We start from the raw sequence: 16,025 nt of genomic DNA, 5'->3' as shown, positions 1-16,025 counted from the left end.
TTACCAGGCCTTTCTTTTCTCAACATATTGAAGTTTCCATAGAGACAGCGCACAACTATCAATATGGCTTCTGTTCTTCGATAACATTTATTTTCTTGCAGCATTTTTTAGGAATTTAATGCGTTTTGCTCTATCAACATGTCAAAGCCACAAGCAGAGAGTGTGATTAAAAATATAATTCGGGAAATTGCGCAGGAATGTGCGGGAAGAGGTCAAGAAGTCTCTGAAACCTTGGTGGCCTTCATGGTATGCTAGACCGTATAGGGCTGTGTTGCTAAACTTTCTTATGCATTTTGCGATATAATTGAGTTATTGATGTTGTTGCAATAAATGCCAATAATGCCACCAATCTTATGATACTTATACATTATTTTTGGTTCAGGTGAAGGCTGTAGTTTTGGACCCAAATAATCACTTCAATGTGGACAGAACGTTGACGAAAGAAGATGTTCAACGACTTATAAGTGTATGAACGATGCATGATAATGTTTTGATTTTATCATCGTTAGAAAGATAAGTTACATTCTATTTCAGTCGTGTGTTGCTAGATTAATGGACGAAACATCGCCTTCTCTTGCAACTGTGAAGATGCAAGTGTACTTTGATATGAATTACACCACTCGCGGTAAATTAAATCCCACTTTGTTTCAGATGACATCATAAATGCATGAAAATACCTTGAAATTTTGATTTATTACAGCGGATTTCCTGGAAGAACATCGTAGGGTACTTGAAACCAGACTGAGTCCAGTTGTACGAGAGATCACCGATAGCCGAGCTCGAAATCGAGATGAGCTCGAAGGTATGATGTTTTCATCATTTCGCAGGGATGAACCCAGAATAATATTGCAGAAAGAGTGCTTTAGTTTTTTCGCCTTAGTGCCACTCTCTCGCATGTTCTATCTAATTTTAGCACTTTACCGTAAGATTGTTTCTTGTGTCCTGCTCAGATCCGGTCTTGGTTCACCCACAGATATAACTGTTGTCCGTGAAGCTACAGGTATTTTTTTTCTTTATAATATACATGGAAAAATTTCTCAATTCTGATTGGTTAAGAGTGCAATTTTTTCTAAATACCAGTGCAAAAATGCGAAACACCTCATCCTTCGGACTTGTGCAATTTTGATAGTCTTTAAAAAACTCACTTGTTCATGTTTTTCCCAAAATTGCTCTCGAAACCATGCTATTACATATACAAAGTGTTGCATAGTACATTATAAATTAATTATAATAAAATGCTGATTGGTCAAAAGTTGAGTATTTCAATTTGCCTGTGCAAACTGATCTGAGTCAATTTATAAAATAATCTATAAGACTTTACCAATAAGCCATGAATACACGATAGAAGAAAATTTAAGATATTTGTTTTAAAATTATTTGTTTTGCATTTTTGTGACTTTATAAAACAAAAAGAATTTCGTGTTTGCACAGGCTTATGCAAACCATGAGACATTTGTGCGAACTCTCGAGAAAGATCAAACCAAAAAACCTCAGCTCTCAAGCTCTTCCAAAGTCTCCATTGTTGTATAAACCTGTGCAAACTCTGTGGACATCTTTTACGTCTTAATTACTTGAGTGTATCATATTTAATATTATGTATTACTTCTTCATAGCTGCCCTACAAAGTGTGTTTCCTCACACAGAGCTTGGGACTTTCATGTCTATGATAAAACAGGATAAGGAGAAACAACTGCAAGAACTCAGTCAGATTGTATCTGGCATTCGTCTTTTTAACCAAGAGTGTGGCAAAGGGGGTGATGGTATAGACGACTGTAAGTGACTTGTAGTAAGGTTATCTTTCAATGATTTGGCTACTTATAGATTGGAACCATGCAGGGGGATGCATTGATCTTTATGGAGCCTACCATGCTTGGGGGATGCTGTTGCTGTACCAGCCACTATTAGGGATCTTGTAGGATAAAATGATATTTACTAAATATATCATCTAGTGCCTGCTGTTCTTGGGGAAGCTATACCAGTTACTATTAAGGATCTTGTAGGATAAAATGATGTCTACTAAATATATCATCTAGTGCTTGCTGTTCTTGGGGAAGCTATACCAGCTACTATTAGGGATCTTGTAGGATAAAATGATATTTACTAAATATATTATCTAGTGCCTGCTGTTCTTGGGGAAGCTATACCAGCTACTATTAGCAAGATTCAAACTGAGATCGATGGAACACGTGAAATGGCCTATAAATTCACAGGTTTGTTTGCTTTTGTTGCAAGTTTTTTTGAAAAGTTTTAACATGCGTCCATTGTTTGTGTTTCAGCGATTGTCGAAGAGTTGTCATCAAAGCCAGAGACTTCATCCACGGACGTTTCACTTCCGTTGTTAAAACAATGTTTGACAAATGTCAGGCAGTTGGAAACATTTCTAACCGTCGTATTGGTAAGGCGTGAATTTCACCTTGCGTTTGGTAGGCTGAAAAAATTTTTTGAAATAATTACTACGAAATGCAGCACGAAGTTATCGAGTGTGGCCAACAGACCGAAACTCTTGATTTTCAATTCAAAGCAAGATTGGAAAATCTTCGCAATACCGTTCAGTCAAAAACTGCTGTTCCAACCGCGCAAGTTTATGTAAGTCATTGATAATCTGTAGCACTCCTTAATATGTTAATTACTTTTTAAAAAAGGACATTTCTTAGCCCGGGGTGGGGGTGGGCAACAGGAATTTTTCACCCGGGGTTATGGAAGGTTTATAATTGCGAACACTCTTACTACAAATGAGTTCAATGAAAACATTGAAGAAGCGATTTCTGTGCATTAAAGTGTAGTGATCCACCGATATAGGATTTTACCGTAGTACCGATTACCCGTTATTAAAATGCCGATATTGTGCCGATACCGATATTTTACGCCATTTTACGAAACATAAACATCATAAAGTACGCCGCCTTTGCTCGCCAGTGACTGTTCATTTGATAAAAAATGTATAAAATTCGAAGTGTTTATTTACACTGCAGCCCTATATTTCACAACGCAATTGTCAATGGAAATTAATATCATGTGGCACTAACAACTTTAAAGTAGTATTAACTTAACAAAAATTGTTAAAGTGTTATAATTAGTATTGTAATGCTATGATTCATTCCTAATGTATTTCTATTTCCACGAAATGTCTAAATATCGGTGTTATGAGCAAGAAAATTACCGATACCGATAATTCTGTTTTAGAGCCGATATAAGCATCGGCGCATCACTATTAAAGTGAATGGTTCTAACTTCTAACCGCGCAGTATCGTTTGATCCTTGTAGATGCACATTGTCCTGGTCAAGTGAGGTCCGGAGAAGGACTGTCGGTGTTGCTGTTGACTGATGTTTTGACATCCTTAATGGTAGTCACCTTCGAAGTCATTGTGAAGACGTCAGTCAACCTCAACATCAAGTACCATCAGCTGTCCTTCAAAGGACTGCACTAACCTGGGCAAACAACATCTACAAACATTATAAAGTAAATTTTTTTTTGACTCTGAAGATGACTACCGCTAAGGTTGTCGAAACGTCAGTTAACAACAACAAAAACAGTCCTTCTCAGGACTATACCAACCTGGACCATCTACATTTACAAACATGTAATCTACAAACATTCTTATATAGCTATTACCTTATCACCTTCTCAAACTTTACATTGTCGAATACTTTTGGAATTTGACATTTCTGTCGCAGAAATTACATTGATGGCAGTGTACTATATGTTTGACTGGTTTTTCTCTTGTTGCGATTCAGCCTCAGTTCATAAACGTCTCGCATATTTGGAGCGGTTTTCAAGACGAGATGGTCCTACTCAGTGTTCTTACCAATATACAGAGCAGTTTGGCTCCATTTAGTAAAGTTGTCACGGAGCTATTTCCTCCCGAAGTGCTGGAAAAACTTTTACAAGGAATTAAAATAAAGACAGACAACGATCGCTTGACGGAGGTTAGCGAATCTTCACGTTATATATACAGTTGTCCCTCACGTGATCATCTATTAAAGTGCACGTGTGACATGAATTTTCGTTTTTAAGTAATCCCGAAATAAAGGATCTTCAAAAATGCATCAATGTATAAATCGTAACACGGTTTTTAATATGCACATGAAAAAACATGTGACTTGGACGACTCTACTCAACAGGTAGAGCGGCGGACTAGTATCCCGAAGGTGCGAGTTCAAATCTCGTCCAAGTTACATGTTTTTTTCATGTGCATATTAAAAACCGTGTTAGGATTTATATATTATATGTATTCTCTGATGATGGCTTTGAAAATGCATCAGAGACTCTTTAATACGGGCCCGCACTTGGTTTGTTATAGACCGATGATGAAAACTGTCGTATTAAATCCGAAGACATTCCAAGACAGGATGTTGAACTCTTCTATCCCGACGGGATTAAAAATTTCTACCGTTTGCCAATTCTATATCGAGTAAGATGAGTTACGTCATTACCATGGTAACTCGTGTCGGCGAATCTTTTTCTGGTGTTGACTAATGTGAAGGTTCATCTCACTAATATGTTTATATAATGGTTCTTTAGGGATATTGCGCATGGTCCTTGGTGAATGATAAAGGTTTCATTTTACCATCCAACCCCGCCATTGGTGTGGTAATGTACGACAGTAAATATTATGCGTTCTCCACGAAGGAAGCTTGCTATGAATTCATGAAAGACCCAGAAAAGTAAAGTTGTTTTTTACGACTATTATCATTCGATAAACATTTAGGGCCACCGCGAAAGGTTAGCACAGAAGGGATGCGCTCCTCCCCCCCTCCACACGCCAGAAACACTGTGGCACGCGAAATGAAACTGTGGTCGGCGAATTTTCTTCCTTTTTCCCTTATTCGTGCTCGCCAATCTGGTTTCAACCTTCAATGTTATGTTTTCGTCACATCATCTTCTATCACCCATGCCCCTCATATCATCATCTTCTATCACTCCCATGCCTCTCATATCATCTTCTACCACTCCCGTGCCCCTCATATTATCATCTTCTATCACTTCCATGCCCCTCAAATCATTTTTCACCACACCCATCAACCTTCTACAATAACATTTTTTATCTTGTCTTCTCTAGCACTACTATCTTCAACGTCTGTCTTCTGCATAATCCTCTTCTCTCCTCATTACATGTCGAAACTACCGCAACCAAAATGCCTCGAATATATTTATTGCTGATTATGTTCTTTCCAGTTATTCCAAGTGCCCACGTGACCGTTGTAAGACTGCGCCAAACAACAAAACTCAATGTTTCTGAAAATATAATCTTCTTGTGTGAACTTTGTGCGATCGCTCTACCTTACTTCATGTTATGTTAACACGTCATTATAGGCATATTGCTGACGTGGCTTCAGCGGCAAAGAAGTCTCCCGAGTTGATTCAATTATTAGAACTTCACTCACAGTTTTCCGCCATTTCTCCCTACGAGGCGAGTTGAACCGCTTAAGTTTTGCTTATCAATTCTTGTTTAAATCCGTGACGCGTGATGTAACAAACGATTTTATGACGATGTTTAGGTCAATGGTGCGGGAAGCGGGAAACTTTTGATACATTCACATGCTGGTTCACCCATTCATTTTTTTGCCCCTCCCATTCTTTTTTTTTTCTTCCCTCTTCTTTGTTTATTGCCTCCCACTCTTTCTTTTTTTTTCCCCTCGTTCTTTGTTTGTTGCCCTCCCACTCGTTCTTTGTTTTGTTGCCTCCTCCCCCCTCATTCTTTGTTTTGTTGTCCCCCTCCCCCACTCGTTATTTGTTTTGTTGCTCCCCTCTCCCACTCGTTCTTTGTTTTGTTGCCCCTCCCCTCGTTCTTTGTTTTGTTGCCCTCCCCACTCGTTCTTTGTTTTGTTGCCTCCCCCACTCGTTCTTTGTTTTGTTGCCCCCCTCCCCACTCGTTCTTTGTTTTGTTGCCCCTCCCCCACTCGTTCTTTGTTTAGTCTTATCCATATTGCAAGTTCAGTAGGATAAATCTCGTGATGCTAAATGCGCTGTGTGATTTTTTCCCATAACATTCCGAATGAGCAAAGTTGTGTTTTTGTTATGCAGAATGAAAACCACTCTCTTGACAATCTGCGGCTGATCGCGACTTTTGTAATGAATGAGAGTGAATGAATGAAAATCTTTATTTTGACACGCTGGCCTCATCAACTGGGGCGTGCTTTTGTTCAAAAGCGATTACAAAATTTACTAAGAATTAAAATTAACTATAGAAGAGAAAGATAAGTTTAAATATTCCCAGAGTTTAGTTTATTCAATTAGTTACATGTTGAACTTAATCATAAAATGCAATCTTTTGAAAAAGTGACACGCTTTTGCTATTTCTGATTTCTGCTGGAATTGAATTCCAAACAGAAGCCCCATCATACGCAAAGCTTTGGTGTATGTAATGATGACGTATGTTCGATTTATTTCAGGCAAATTTACGAACGAAAGTGACGCAATCGATGCAGACGAATTTAAGTAACTACAAGAGAGACAACACGACTCAAGTTTATCTTCCAAAGTTAGTCTTGATTTATTTTGAGTGTTTTCACCACCCTTCATGCTGGTCGTCAGATGAACCATGTACCAAATATAATAATTTTGAACACTATGACGTCACAAGTATCATGTCATTGGTACGATGACCCAACGTCATCAATTACGATTGTGACGTCACGTTGCCAACGGCCAACCAATGTAGGCAAAGTTGGTAAATTTTTGCTCGTAATATTTTATGTGTAGTACGGGAACCAAATTCTCATGAATGTTTTATTTTCATCCACTCGTTTCGAAGTCAGTTAAGATTCGTGTTCAGACATGCAAAATAAAATGGTAAAACAGAGATTTTGTCGTGGTGACAAATTTGAATACCGCCTTAAAAAAGAGCGATTGCCATGGTGAATGGACTGAAACCGAATAAAAACCACGAAACCCAAGTTTGAACCGAGAAGAAAAAAAAAACTAAGCGGAGAAAACAGAGAAAATCAAGAGTTCTAAAAAGAACTGTTTTAGAAATTTAATGTCAAAACAAAATGAACGGGGCGACCTGTTTATTTTCTGTCGGAACCGAGAATTCAAGAGAACAGTTCTTGTTCCTTCTAAATTTGATTTCTTGCAAATGTTCCACTATATATGTAATCTTTTCATGACTAAATACATAATCTGTACCCATTCCTCCTCCTCCTCAAGCGATAATATTTCTCAAGAAAATTTTCTGTTTACTTACAGAGACGGAGGGACTCAAACCAAGCGAGAAGAATCGACAAGTGTGCCTAAACCATCTCGTTACATTGCCGGTCTCCGTGGCTGTAAGACAACTAAAACGACAATCTCTTTGGTCGAACTTACTCTCGATGTTGACCAAACATGATTGTTTAAAGATGCGTCTACTAGGTCTTCACGTACGAACATGGTTTGTTGTAAGGATCTTGCTTGTTTTAAAATGTATATATACTATCATATCAACGTTGTATGTGTTGGCTTAGTGACGTGTAGGACTTACATTACAATTATTTATGATCAATTTTATAACTATTTAAGGAGAGTGTTGATTTCTCCCTTGAAAGCTACGATTTTATTACGAATACAACTTCATTTTTCTATCAAGCATTGCAAGAAACGTAGGCAATCGCACCGGATACTGAATAAATTCGAGTGTCTTCCGGAAATTATCGCGAAAATTTATGCTGGGAGAAGTTGATTCGCTAGATGTGAAATAGTGAAATGAAATAGTTTTTGTGTTATGAAACATGATTATCACACTTCATTTTAGAAATGCTGTGTTACTAACATAAACGCATCGAGTACTACCAAAGCTCGATGCGTTTTGTTCACGACACACTAAAACTTTTCGTTCAACGAAGAAGGGAGAATCGAACAATTGTTCTATGCTCGTTTTAAGTACAGTTTGTTTTAAGTGCAGTACTAATCTTATTTGCTTGAATATAGAAGAAATTGGATTTGTTTGTGGTAAAATGGAAGAGAAACAGGATCTCTTACGATTTCGTCTGAGACTGAAGTAAATCGCCTACGTCCATCCGCACTCTTCAAAAATCCTATTCACAAGTCTCACTAAGCTCTCCAGATAACCCGTGTCGTCTTCTTCGTCCATTGTCATTTCGCGTCGCCATTCCTGTCGCCAAAGCTCGAGGGCTTCTTTAAATCGTGACAACCGTTTATACTCCTCCCGGCATGCAGGTAAAAGAACATGAAATGCTTGAAGGAGTTTCTCCTTCCCTTCCGTATCATCGATAGACGTAATTAACATGGAAGACAGCTCACACCAACCGTCATCGTACAACGCTTTCAGCAGTGGTGCTCTGTAAGAGAAGAAACAGGAGTCGTTATTTTTGACGGTGAACGCTTTGTTACCTTGTCGCGAGAATCATACTTAATCACCGCCTTCTCGTATTCTTTAATTCCCATTTCCTTTGCTTTTTCGCGGATGCCATCCATTTGCTCGCGAAGTAAGTCAATCGCCAACGTCAATGCTTTCATTTGCAACTTTTCATTCGAGTTGCTCTCGAACAACGAGCTGAGATGAGATAATCCACCGAGTTTCAGGAATAGCCGGGCACCTTTGGGAAAAAGTCTCAACATGGCCGAGAGAGCGTAAACGGCTTTCTTTTTTAACGTCGGCGAACTCCGCGAATCGACGAGTAACCTTGTCAATAAATGGAGCGCACCAGACTGCAACAAGCTTATCTGCACTGGCAAATTACTGAAAGAAATGACAAACGTAGTGTAAAGATGATAATGGTGGAATTCCATGAACGATATTATGACAATGGTGGAATTCCATGAACGATATTATGACAATGGTGGAATTCCGTGAACGATATTATGACAATGGTGGAATTCCATGAACGATATTATGACAATGGTGGAATTCCATGAACGATATTATGACAATGGTGGAATTCCATGAACGATATTTCTTTCTCCTTACCTTTGAGCAGCTGAGCCCACGACACTTATGGCTTCACTACGAACGTCATCATCATTATCGGTTGCATTTAACAAATTGACAACTATCGTTAAGCCTCCAATTTTATCCAAATCTCTAGCGTTGTCTATCTGATGAACCAAATACTCCAGTTCCTCTAAAGCTTGCAGGATGTCCATCTTACTGCTTGCGCTGTTGTTCAACACGTAAACTTGATCTTTCATGATCTCGATGTCTTTCTTCATCCAAATATTTGTCCCTTGAAATTCTTGCTTGATCTCGTCCATACTTCTGTACTTTTTCTTCCCTAAATTAATGAAAATCGTAATCGAGCCGTTGAATCACGAGAAATAAACGACCGTAGATGACGTCGTACCATGCTCGACAATGACGTCATCTTCCATTTCATTCTCATGGTGAAATTTATCTTTGAAATCTTTTAAGGCATCCTTTAGCTTTTGCTTAGAAATCAAATTTCGATCAATCTTGATGAACCTTTTTTTTGATGTCAGAACGTTATTTCCATTGCTCTCAACATTTGGAGTGTCATCCATTAACTTCGCCCTTTTTTCGCCAGTTTGCAAGTCGATTTGCACGTGCAAACCACGTGGTATCGCCTGGCCGTCTTTTACCGTCTGCCATTTGTTCGTGGCGTGAAATACTTCGTAATCGTCATGTTTTGTAGTTTTATCGTGTTCCTCATTTTCCTGTGGTCCAGATTCTATCAAAACCAAATCATTCGTACCCTGCTTGTCTTCTATATAAAATGAAAAATCTCAGAAATTGCAGCTCTCTCTGATCAGTAAAATGCCACGCCCTGATCACGTTCCCCCCCTCCTTCACTATAAGTGTTATAGTGGAAAGGATGATCAGTTACACTTTAAAATAAACTCGCCCTCAATATTGTAATCAGTGGGTGCAAAATGTTTTCAATTGGGCAGATGAGCCAAAATTATTAGTGGGGGTAGTACATTTTCAATCTTAAATGATCTAATTTACAAAACTTTCCACTGGATAATGCTTGACTGTTTGCGGAGCATTTAGCTGGGGGCTAGATCAACCCCTACCCTTCCACCTAATACACCTATGATTGGGGAGCAGAATAACAAGACATGTCGTAGTGGGTGCATACCATTTCTCACCTTATAGCAAAGTTTCAGTCAAAGAGTCAGCAAAATTCTAGATTGTTCATTGTATACTTCATTCTGCATGAGAAAGATATATCGTAAGAGAGAGGTCATCTATGTTGATGGTTTTCCCCTAGTCCAACAAAGGGAAAATATTGAAAATACTACCACTTTTTGTGACAATGAATATTGGTAGGGGCTTTTTAGTCTCTCCGTCTTAATTAATTGGGGGGGGGGGAGCATTGACAAAGATAGACTCTTGCTGCATGTCTCTCTGACACAAAATGAAATATACAGTATACACTGAACATTAATTACTGCAGCCATTTTGTTCCTCCGCCCCCCGCCATTTCTGAAACTCAAATTCTGTTCAATGAAAGTAAGGTGAGAAAATATATCTTCACAAAGAATCACAATACTCGAAAAATTCAACAAAGTACGACGATTACATTCATCCATACCTGTATAAATCGAAGTAAATAACGTTAACGTAATGAAAAATATTGACCTCCTGGCCATTGGTTTTATCTTAAACTCATTCTCGGTAAATAAATTGGTATCTTAAACTGTACTTTAGGTTTATGAATCAGTAAACGGTAACTTCCGACGACTTTACGATCCACGACGGTGACGTAACAAAAACATTGTCAGTTAATAGCTATCTTTAGAAGGAGACGAAATGTCACGAACATGCATGGTTTAATGATTTGAGGGTTCCTTTGACGTTTCTAATCTCTGTCTCCTAAAAAAAGACCCAGTCATGGTGTCCTACATCGTTTCACGCGCTATTGTGTAAGTACTTTCTTGGCATGACTGGAAATCATAGTGTATTACTAGTCGACGGGTCGCCAGTTGTGTTACAACCACCACATTATTTTGAGACTCAAGACTGATTTCTTAATATTAACAAGTACTTCGGTGTTTTTTGGTATAGGATACTTTGGTGTTTATCAAGTCTTTTTCATTTCAGAATGGTTCTGGGTACTCTTTATCCGGCGTATAGGTCTTACAAGGCAATCAAGTCAAAGGATACCAAGGAATATGTATGATATTTCTCTGTCATTTTTTGCAATTTCAGTTTGTTTACGTAAGCTTCGCAATTCGAGATTATCTTAATTGCATCTAAGATCAGTTTATGTAACAAAATAGCCAAATAAATCGATTTATCGCTAGTTTTCATTGTGTTTATATGTTAAATTTTCACAATACCGCAGGCAACTTTTTGCCCACTAGGCAACTACTGCTTCGTTGATTGTTTAGTGTTTACATTGAACGTCAGAAATGGTGGGGGGTTAAACGGAGAAGAGATGGCTTGTACCGAGAAAATACGTTTTTTGTCTGAAATCTTTCTTGTTAGTTTGTTTCTGCTATGTAAATTTTTATGAGTTTGTTCAATAGATTTCTAAAGAAATGAATGATGTAATGATTGGAAATTTACATAACAGAACTAGAACCTGCAGGGTCGCTTTGCGACTGCATATATTATCACTCTTTTGTCTCAAAAATTGAGTTAAGCCTGGTCCTTGCTTGGGACATAAGCATAAACAAAAGCATCCTCGCTTGCCATAAACTGCAATATGCATAAGAAGAACTGAGAGTTTTGATAATCTTGTGCTTATGCTTATGTCGTAAGTGAGGACCAGGCTTCAAAGATAAATATTTTGTTCAGAGTATGTGTGTTTTTTGCTATTTTGTGTGATTAATATAATTAAAAACAAAGATATTTGTATTGTTAACCATTTCTAGGTTAAATGGATGATGTACTGGATTGTATTTGCAATATTTACAACTGCTGAAATATTTTTCGATGCGATTGTTGGATTTTGGTAAAATGTCTTTGCAGCATGTTGCAATTTTTCTCAGTTACTCCAAAGATAATTATTGATGTTTTTTCACATCAAGGATGCCGTTTTACTATGAATTAAAAATTCTATTCGTGTTGTGGATTTTGTCACCAACTACGAGGGGATCAAGTATTTTGTACAAGAAATTTGTGCACCCTTTCTTTACCCAACATGAAAAGGTTGGATTGATTATATTGAATAGGAAATGCTATGAATACAAATGTGCTGGAAAGTTGTTTTGTCATTGTCTATAGGAAATAGACAAGTACATTGAACAAGCAAAAACAAATGGCTATGGAAAACTGGTGCAATATGGTAAGAAAGGACTGGACTTAGCGGCAGACACCATGGTAAAGACTGCAATATCGGTAAGACTATTTTCCATAGTATATCCATGTTTCAGTTGTGATTTTGGGAGCTATATTCTTTCTCATCAAACATAACAAACCTTTTCTCAATCTCAACACGGGACTTAAGGCTAGCAAAGAATTACAACTCTTCTCTTAAATTACAATACACTCATTCTACAAGTTGGGTCGGCAGTTTCACTTCATACTTTTGAAATACTACACCTCTTCCAACTCTGCCTTTGTTAATATCACACTATTTAATTTCTATTGCTTACTTCCATTTACTTATTTCATGCGTTGTAAATATATATGTGTATGTATGGTTTTAAATATCATTCAGTCTGAGGATGACTTTGAAATAAAGTCAAAAATTTACAGTTCACTTCTCGTCTTGTTTTGATGCATATTTTGAAATCTCAAGATGTCTTGCTTCTTCGGAATTTGTTTTATACTATTTTTCCTTAAATTGTCGACTGGTCATGGTTTTTATATTCTTTCTAAATTCTTGTATAACTCCACTAGGGTCAGGATGTGCTTGTGCAACAGCTTCGTCGCTATCGATCTGAAAGCTCTTTGGAATCTTTTCCTGGCTTGAATGAAGATCTCGGTGATGAAACACATGAGAAAGGTGAAGGCACAACCAGAAATTACAGACAAAGGCATAATGCTAGAAGAAAGAAAACGGTACATCCTCCTTTTGATGAAACAAGCGAAATACATGGAAATAATGATATAGATGGATTTGCTGAAACGTAAGATGTCAGAAAGTATTTGTTTTATTAGTCTTTTGAGAACTATCTAAGTCTCTGTTTTTATTGATGTAGTACTAACTTATTGGATCAAAGTAGACTGCATGCCGCATCAATGGACAATGTTTATTTGGGAGGTGGAATGTATGACAATATCCCTCATCGACACTATGATGAAACTGTGAGATATGAAGTTGATATTTCATAAACAATATTCTTTTCCAGAAACCAAAACTTGGTTGTTTTTTTTATTATAGTCTCGCATTTCTCGTTCCACAAGTGATTATTATGAGGTAGGTTCTTAAGTCTTGCTTCAATTAAAAACTTATCATCAAATTTATAAGATTGAGGCATTTTTATGTTAATCTTTACTGTTTGTTCTGTCCAATTTCATTTTGTTTTCAAACACTGCTACAAAAATTAGTCCGCACAATTTTCTGGCCATTGAAAGTAATTTGTTTGCACACTTGCCAGTGATAATACCTATTCTTTGTATTAAATCAATCACAGAAACTAGTCATGTTAATCAAAAACAAATCAGTTTGATCAAAACTAATAATTTTAATCAAAACTAATATACTAACATAATAACCTACTGTAGGGTTCATCAACTTTGCCAAGAAACTTTTCAACTCGCGGTGTAAGTTTCACTTAGTTAAGATTCGTGATGAAATAATTGCTTTACTCAGATTTTCATAATTTTTTTAAGGGTTATAACTCAGAACATTCTCGACAACCATTTGAGGTTTGAAGCAATGATGTCTTGAGTATTTGTTTAAACTGCATTTCAAATAAACGTGATGTAAATGTTACTCATTTATACTGATGTCTTTTCTGTTTGTAGACCTCAAGTCACGATGCATCTTTTGATGATGTAAGACGTTGCATCTTTTTATTATTTCAATCAAATATACACAAAACCTTTAATGAAGAAAATTGTTAATATTTTTTGTACCTTTCATTTTCAGTACACATCTGGTTACAGATATGAAGTAAGGGGCCATTTTAGTTTTACTTTTTATTAAAAAGTGAGATATTCTTGAAAATCCAAGGGTATGTGCTCACCACTTCCCTCCCGATGAATATGAAAATGATGTGTGTTCTATAGGATATTATATTATTGACCGGAAGAAAATTGTACAGTTAGACTTAGATCAAGTCAGAGTGCAACTTACTTTTCACTTAAACATACAGCATCCCTGGCGACCCTTTGCTTGCTGATCAACCCCCTCTAAAAATATGTGACCCCCTATGAAATGAGCATCGATGAGCTCCTGTGTAGTTCATTACCCAAATTCACTAACATGCCTCTCTGATATTTTATTTTTCAGTCTTCAACATTGCCTCGATCGCGAGATGTAAGTGTCAAGAAATTGTGTTGTTTTGTTCAGTTATTCAAATCCTTATCCATGTTCTCTTTTATTTCCCATTAGTCAAGCAGACGATATAACACTCGCAGCGGACGATACTAAAATGAAGATAGCTATTCCGTAATGCTTCATATTCATTCACTTTCAACCTTTTTATGTTGGAAAAATTTTTGTAAAAGAATGTGAATAGTAATGAAGAGCAGTCCAGTTAGGATAGAAGATTAGATATGTTCACCATCAAGCATGAATGAACTCCTTTCGCAAGAATTTGACCATTTTGTAATAAATTGATCTTTCAATAAAAGGTAACTTGTTTTTACCATTTGAACTCACAAATTATTTGATGATTTCTTGAAAGATTTCAAGAACCTTGCCGGCACTTGGCCGAAGTCTTGGATTGTATGATTTACAGCTGGTAAACACATCCTTTAGTTTTGCCTTAATCTTTAAAGCTTCAAGAGTATCTCCAAGAAACCACACAAGAACATCGGGAATTCTCCATATATCCACCTTTTCATCATATGGAAGCATTTTAGAATCATCAAAAGGTGCATCTTCAAATGGCCAGAGCTGTTCTGGTGCTACAAACCACCCATTCAGCTCATGATGGCCACATTTCACAAACTCATTCAAAGTACGATCAACTTTGGGTAATGCATCCAGGTCGTTAACAACAAGATGAAAGTCGTCAGTTATAAGAAATTGCGAGAGCAATTTTATCAAGTCGTTTGCATCACACATGACACGAACACCTAATGGGCTATTGTGTAAAAACTTCAATATTCGTAAATAATCCCCAGCTAGTTGCAACCGAATATGTAATTCTTCATCAATGGAAAAGTCCTGATGTGCAAGAACCACATTCAGTTTGTCAGCAGAGCCGTATTTGTAATGTCTTGTAATTATCTAGAAAAGAGCAGAAACTGACACCACTTGTTCACTACGGAAGTGTGGAGGATTTAACCTACCTCCTGTTTTTCATCACAGTAACCAAGAAGCTGCACAATCAGTTTACTCTGCTGAAATCCTCTAACCATCTTTGCATTATGTTCACAATCGTCCCAGAACATCCTACTCGCACACTTAACGTACACAATCTTAAAGCCATGCCAGTCAGCAAGATAGATGTGTTTGACGGCGTTATAATGGCTTGCTCTGCTGAGCAATCCTCTCGTTCGTACACTTGCCTCAATATCAAAACAGTTCAACCAAGGATGGCAACCGATCCATCCATCAAAACTAAACGTACCTGGCTCGCAGGGCAAACATGATGTATTGACCTGTGAATAGTAAGAACCAGCCTTACATTGTTTTAAATACTTCTTTGGAACTTTAAGGGTTGACAATTTATCGAGTTTTGTGACATTCGAGTGGTACGTGTATATCACAAACAACAGCAAAACCAGCGACGTTAAAAATAGATAAAATACTACATTCTGTGAACGCATTGTACATCAGTGACGATAAGTTTGAGTTCATCATCACTCAAGAAGAATAAACATGGAAATTCCGTGTTTTCATCAGTTATTTTTGTAATGTTTGTTTTCAAATATTTTTAGTGGAATGCAATTGTTCATTTATTATACCTGTTAAGTGTTGTCAATAATTTGTCAAGGAGGAAGGGGTGGCACGAACGTGAAAACATGTAGAAATGTAAGAATTGAAGTAAGACAGAAGCC

General features: G+C 37.2%; 4 protein-coding genes across 6 annotated transcripts; 2 read left to right on the top strand and 2 right to left on the bottom strand.

The window, feature by feature from the left end:
- The first annotated feature begins 55 nt into the window (after nt 1-55).
- Nucleotides 56-7,489, top strand: LOC124444535 (cilia- and flagella-associated protein 206-like). Its single transcript, XM_046995157.1, has 16 exons — nt 56-246; nt 383-466; nt 535-625; nt 701-802; nt 914-1,000; nt 1,614-1,772; nt 2,118-2,210; nt 2,277-2,395; nt 2,467-2,586; nt 3,736-3,927; nt 4,302-4,412; nt 4,523-4,665; nt 5,315-5,411; nt 5,500-5,545; nt 6,374-6,482; nt 7,190-7,489. Exons 1-16 carry the CDS (start codon nt 139-141, stop codon nt 7,329-7,331), a joined length of 1,803 nt encoding a protein of 600 aa, XP_046851113.1. The 5' UTR covers nt 56-138; the 3' UTR covers nt 7,332-7,489.
- Nucleotides 6,085-10,647, bottom strand: LOC124443857 (nucleotide exchange factor SIL1-like). Of its 2 annotated transcripts, none has more exons than XM_046994397.1 (5): nt 10,495-10,647; nt 9,283-9,663; nt 8,910-9,213; nt 8,352-8,681; nt 6,085-8,280 (listed from the first exon to the last, which is right to left on the bottom strand). In XM_046994397.1, the coding sequence occupies exons 1-5, from the start codon at nt 10,550-10,552 to the stop codon at nt 7,989-7,991; spliced, it is 1,365 nt and encodes a 454-aa protein (XP_046850353.1). In that variant the 5' UTR covers nt 10,553-10,647; the 3' UTR covers nt 6,085-7,988. The 2 variants fall into 2 exon arrangements, with proteins under 2 accessions (XP_046850353.1, XP_046850354.1); XM_046994398.1 differs by lacking the exon at nt 10,495-10,647 and adding an exon at nt 10,049-10,174.
- Nucleotides 10,648-10,658: 11 nt separating this feature from the next.
- Nucleotides 10,659-14,682, top strand: LOC124443859 (uncharacterized protein T19C3.4-like). 2 transcript variants are annotated; one of them, XM_046994400.1, is made up of 14 exons: nt 10,659-10,825; nt 11,004-11,076; nt 11,780-11,859; nt 11,936-12,056; nt 12,132-12,245; nt 12,750-12,979; nt 13,052-13,157; nt 13,234-13,269; nt 13,578-13,616; nt 13,686-13,721; nt 13,821-13,850; nt 13,945-13,968; nt 14,308-14,334; nt 14,410-14,682. In XM_046994400.1, the coding sequence occupies exons 1-14, from the start codon at nt 10,794-10,796 to the stop codon at nt 14,446-14,448; spliced, it is 987 nt and encodes a 328-aa protein (XP_046850356.1). In that variant the 5' UTR covers nt 10,659-10,793; the 3' UTR covers nt 14,449-14,682. The 2 variants fall into 2 exon arrangements, with proteins under 2 accessions (XP_046850356.1, XP_046850357.1); XM_046994401.1 differs by lacking the exon at nt 13,578-13,616.
- On the bottom strand, nt 14,282-15,940 carry LOC124443858 (protein O-mannose kinase-like). The gene is made up of 2 exons (XM_046994399.1): nt 15,315-15,940; nt 14,282-15,252 (listed from the first exon to the last, which is right to left on the bottom strand). Exons 1-2 carry the CDS (start codon nt 15,792-15,794, stop codon nt 14,683-14,685), a joined length of 1,050 nt encoding a protein of 349 aa, XP_046850355.1. The 5' UTR covers nt 15,795-15,940; the 3' UTR covers nt 14,282-14,682.
- Nucleotides 15,941-16,025: the final 85 nt, after the last annotated feature.

The sequence above is a fragment of the Xenia sp. Carnegie-2017 genome, unplaced genomic scaffold, assembly GCF_021976095.1.
Source record: "Xenia sp. Carnegie-2017 unplaced genomic scaffold, XeniaSp_v1 HiC_scaffold_21, whole genome shotgun sequence".
Lineage (NCBI taxonomy): Eukaryota > Metazoa > Cnidaria > Anthozoa > Malacalcyonacea > Xeniidae > Xenia > Xenia sp. Carnegie-2017.
Note: the sequence above shows the minus strand (reverse complement) of the source record. Positions and strands in the feature narration are given on the sequence as shown.

Bases quoted from the DNA above. Each gene is read 5' to 3' on its own strand.
- LOC124444535 (XM_046995157.1), top strand. From the start codon at position 139: ATGTCAAAGCCACAAGCAGAGAGTGTGATTAAAAATATAATTCGGGAA. The intron at 803-913 runs GTATGATGTTTT...ATCTAATTTTAG, and splicing joins AAATCGAGATGAGCTCGAAG to CACTTTACCGTAAGATTGTT. The intron at 5,412-5,499 runs GCGAGTTGAACC...GACGATGTTTAG, and splicing joins CCGCCATTTCTCCCTACGAG to GTCAATGGTGCGGGAAGCGG.
- LOC124443857 (XM_046994397.1), bottom strand. From the start codon at position 10,552: ATGGCCAGGAGGTCAATATTTTTCATTACGTTAACGTTATTTACTTCG. The intron at 8,682-8,909 runs GTAAGGAGAAAG...CATTTCTTTCAG, and splicing joins GTGGGCTCAGCTGCTCAAAG to TAATTTGCCAGTGCAGATAA. The intron at 8,281-8,351 runs GTATGATTCTCG...CTTCTCTTACAG, and splicing joins TACGAGAAGGCGGTGATTAA to AGCACCACTGCTGAAAGCGT.
- LOC124443859 (XM_046994400.1), top strand. From the start codon at position 10,794: ATGGTGTCCTACATCGTTTCACGCGCTATTGT. The intron at 10,826-11,003 runs GTAAGTACTTTC...TTTTCATTTCAG, and splicing joins ATCGTTTCACGCGCTATTGT to AATGGTTCTGGGTACTCTTT. The intron at 13,617-13,685 runs GTAAGTTTCACT...AATTTTTTTAAG, and splicing joins GAAACTTTTCAACTCGCGGT to GGTTATAACTCAGAACATTC.
- LOC124443858 (XM_046994399.1), bottom strand. From the start codon at position 15,794: ATGCGTTCACAGAATGTAGTATTTTATCTATTTTTAACGTCGCTGGTT. The intron at 15,253-15,314 runs GTAGGTTAAATC...GCTCTTTTCTAG, and splicing joins ACTGTGATGAAAAACAGGAG to ATAATTACAAGACATTACAA.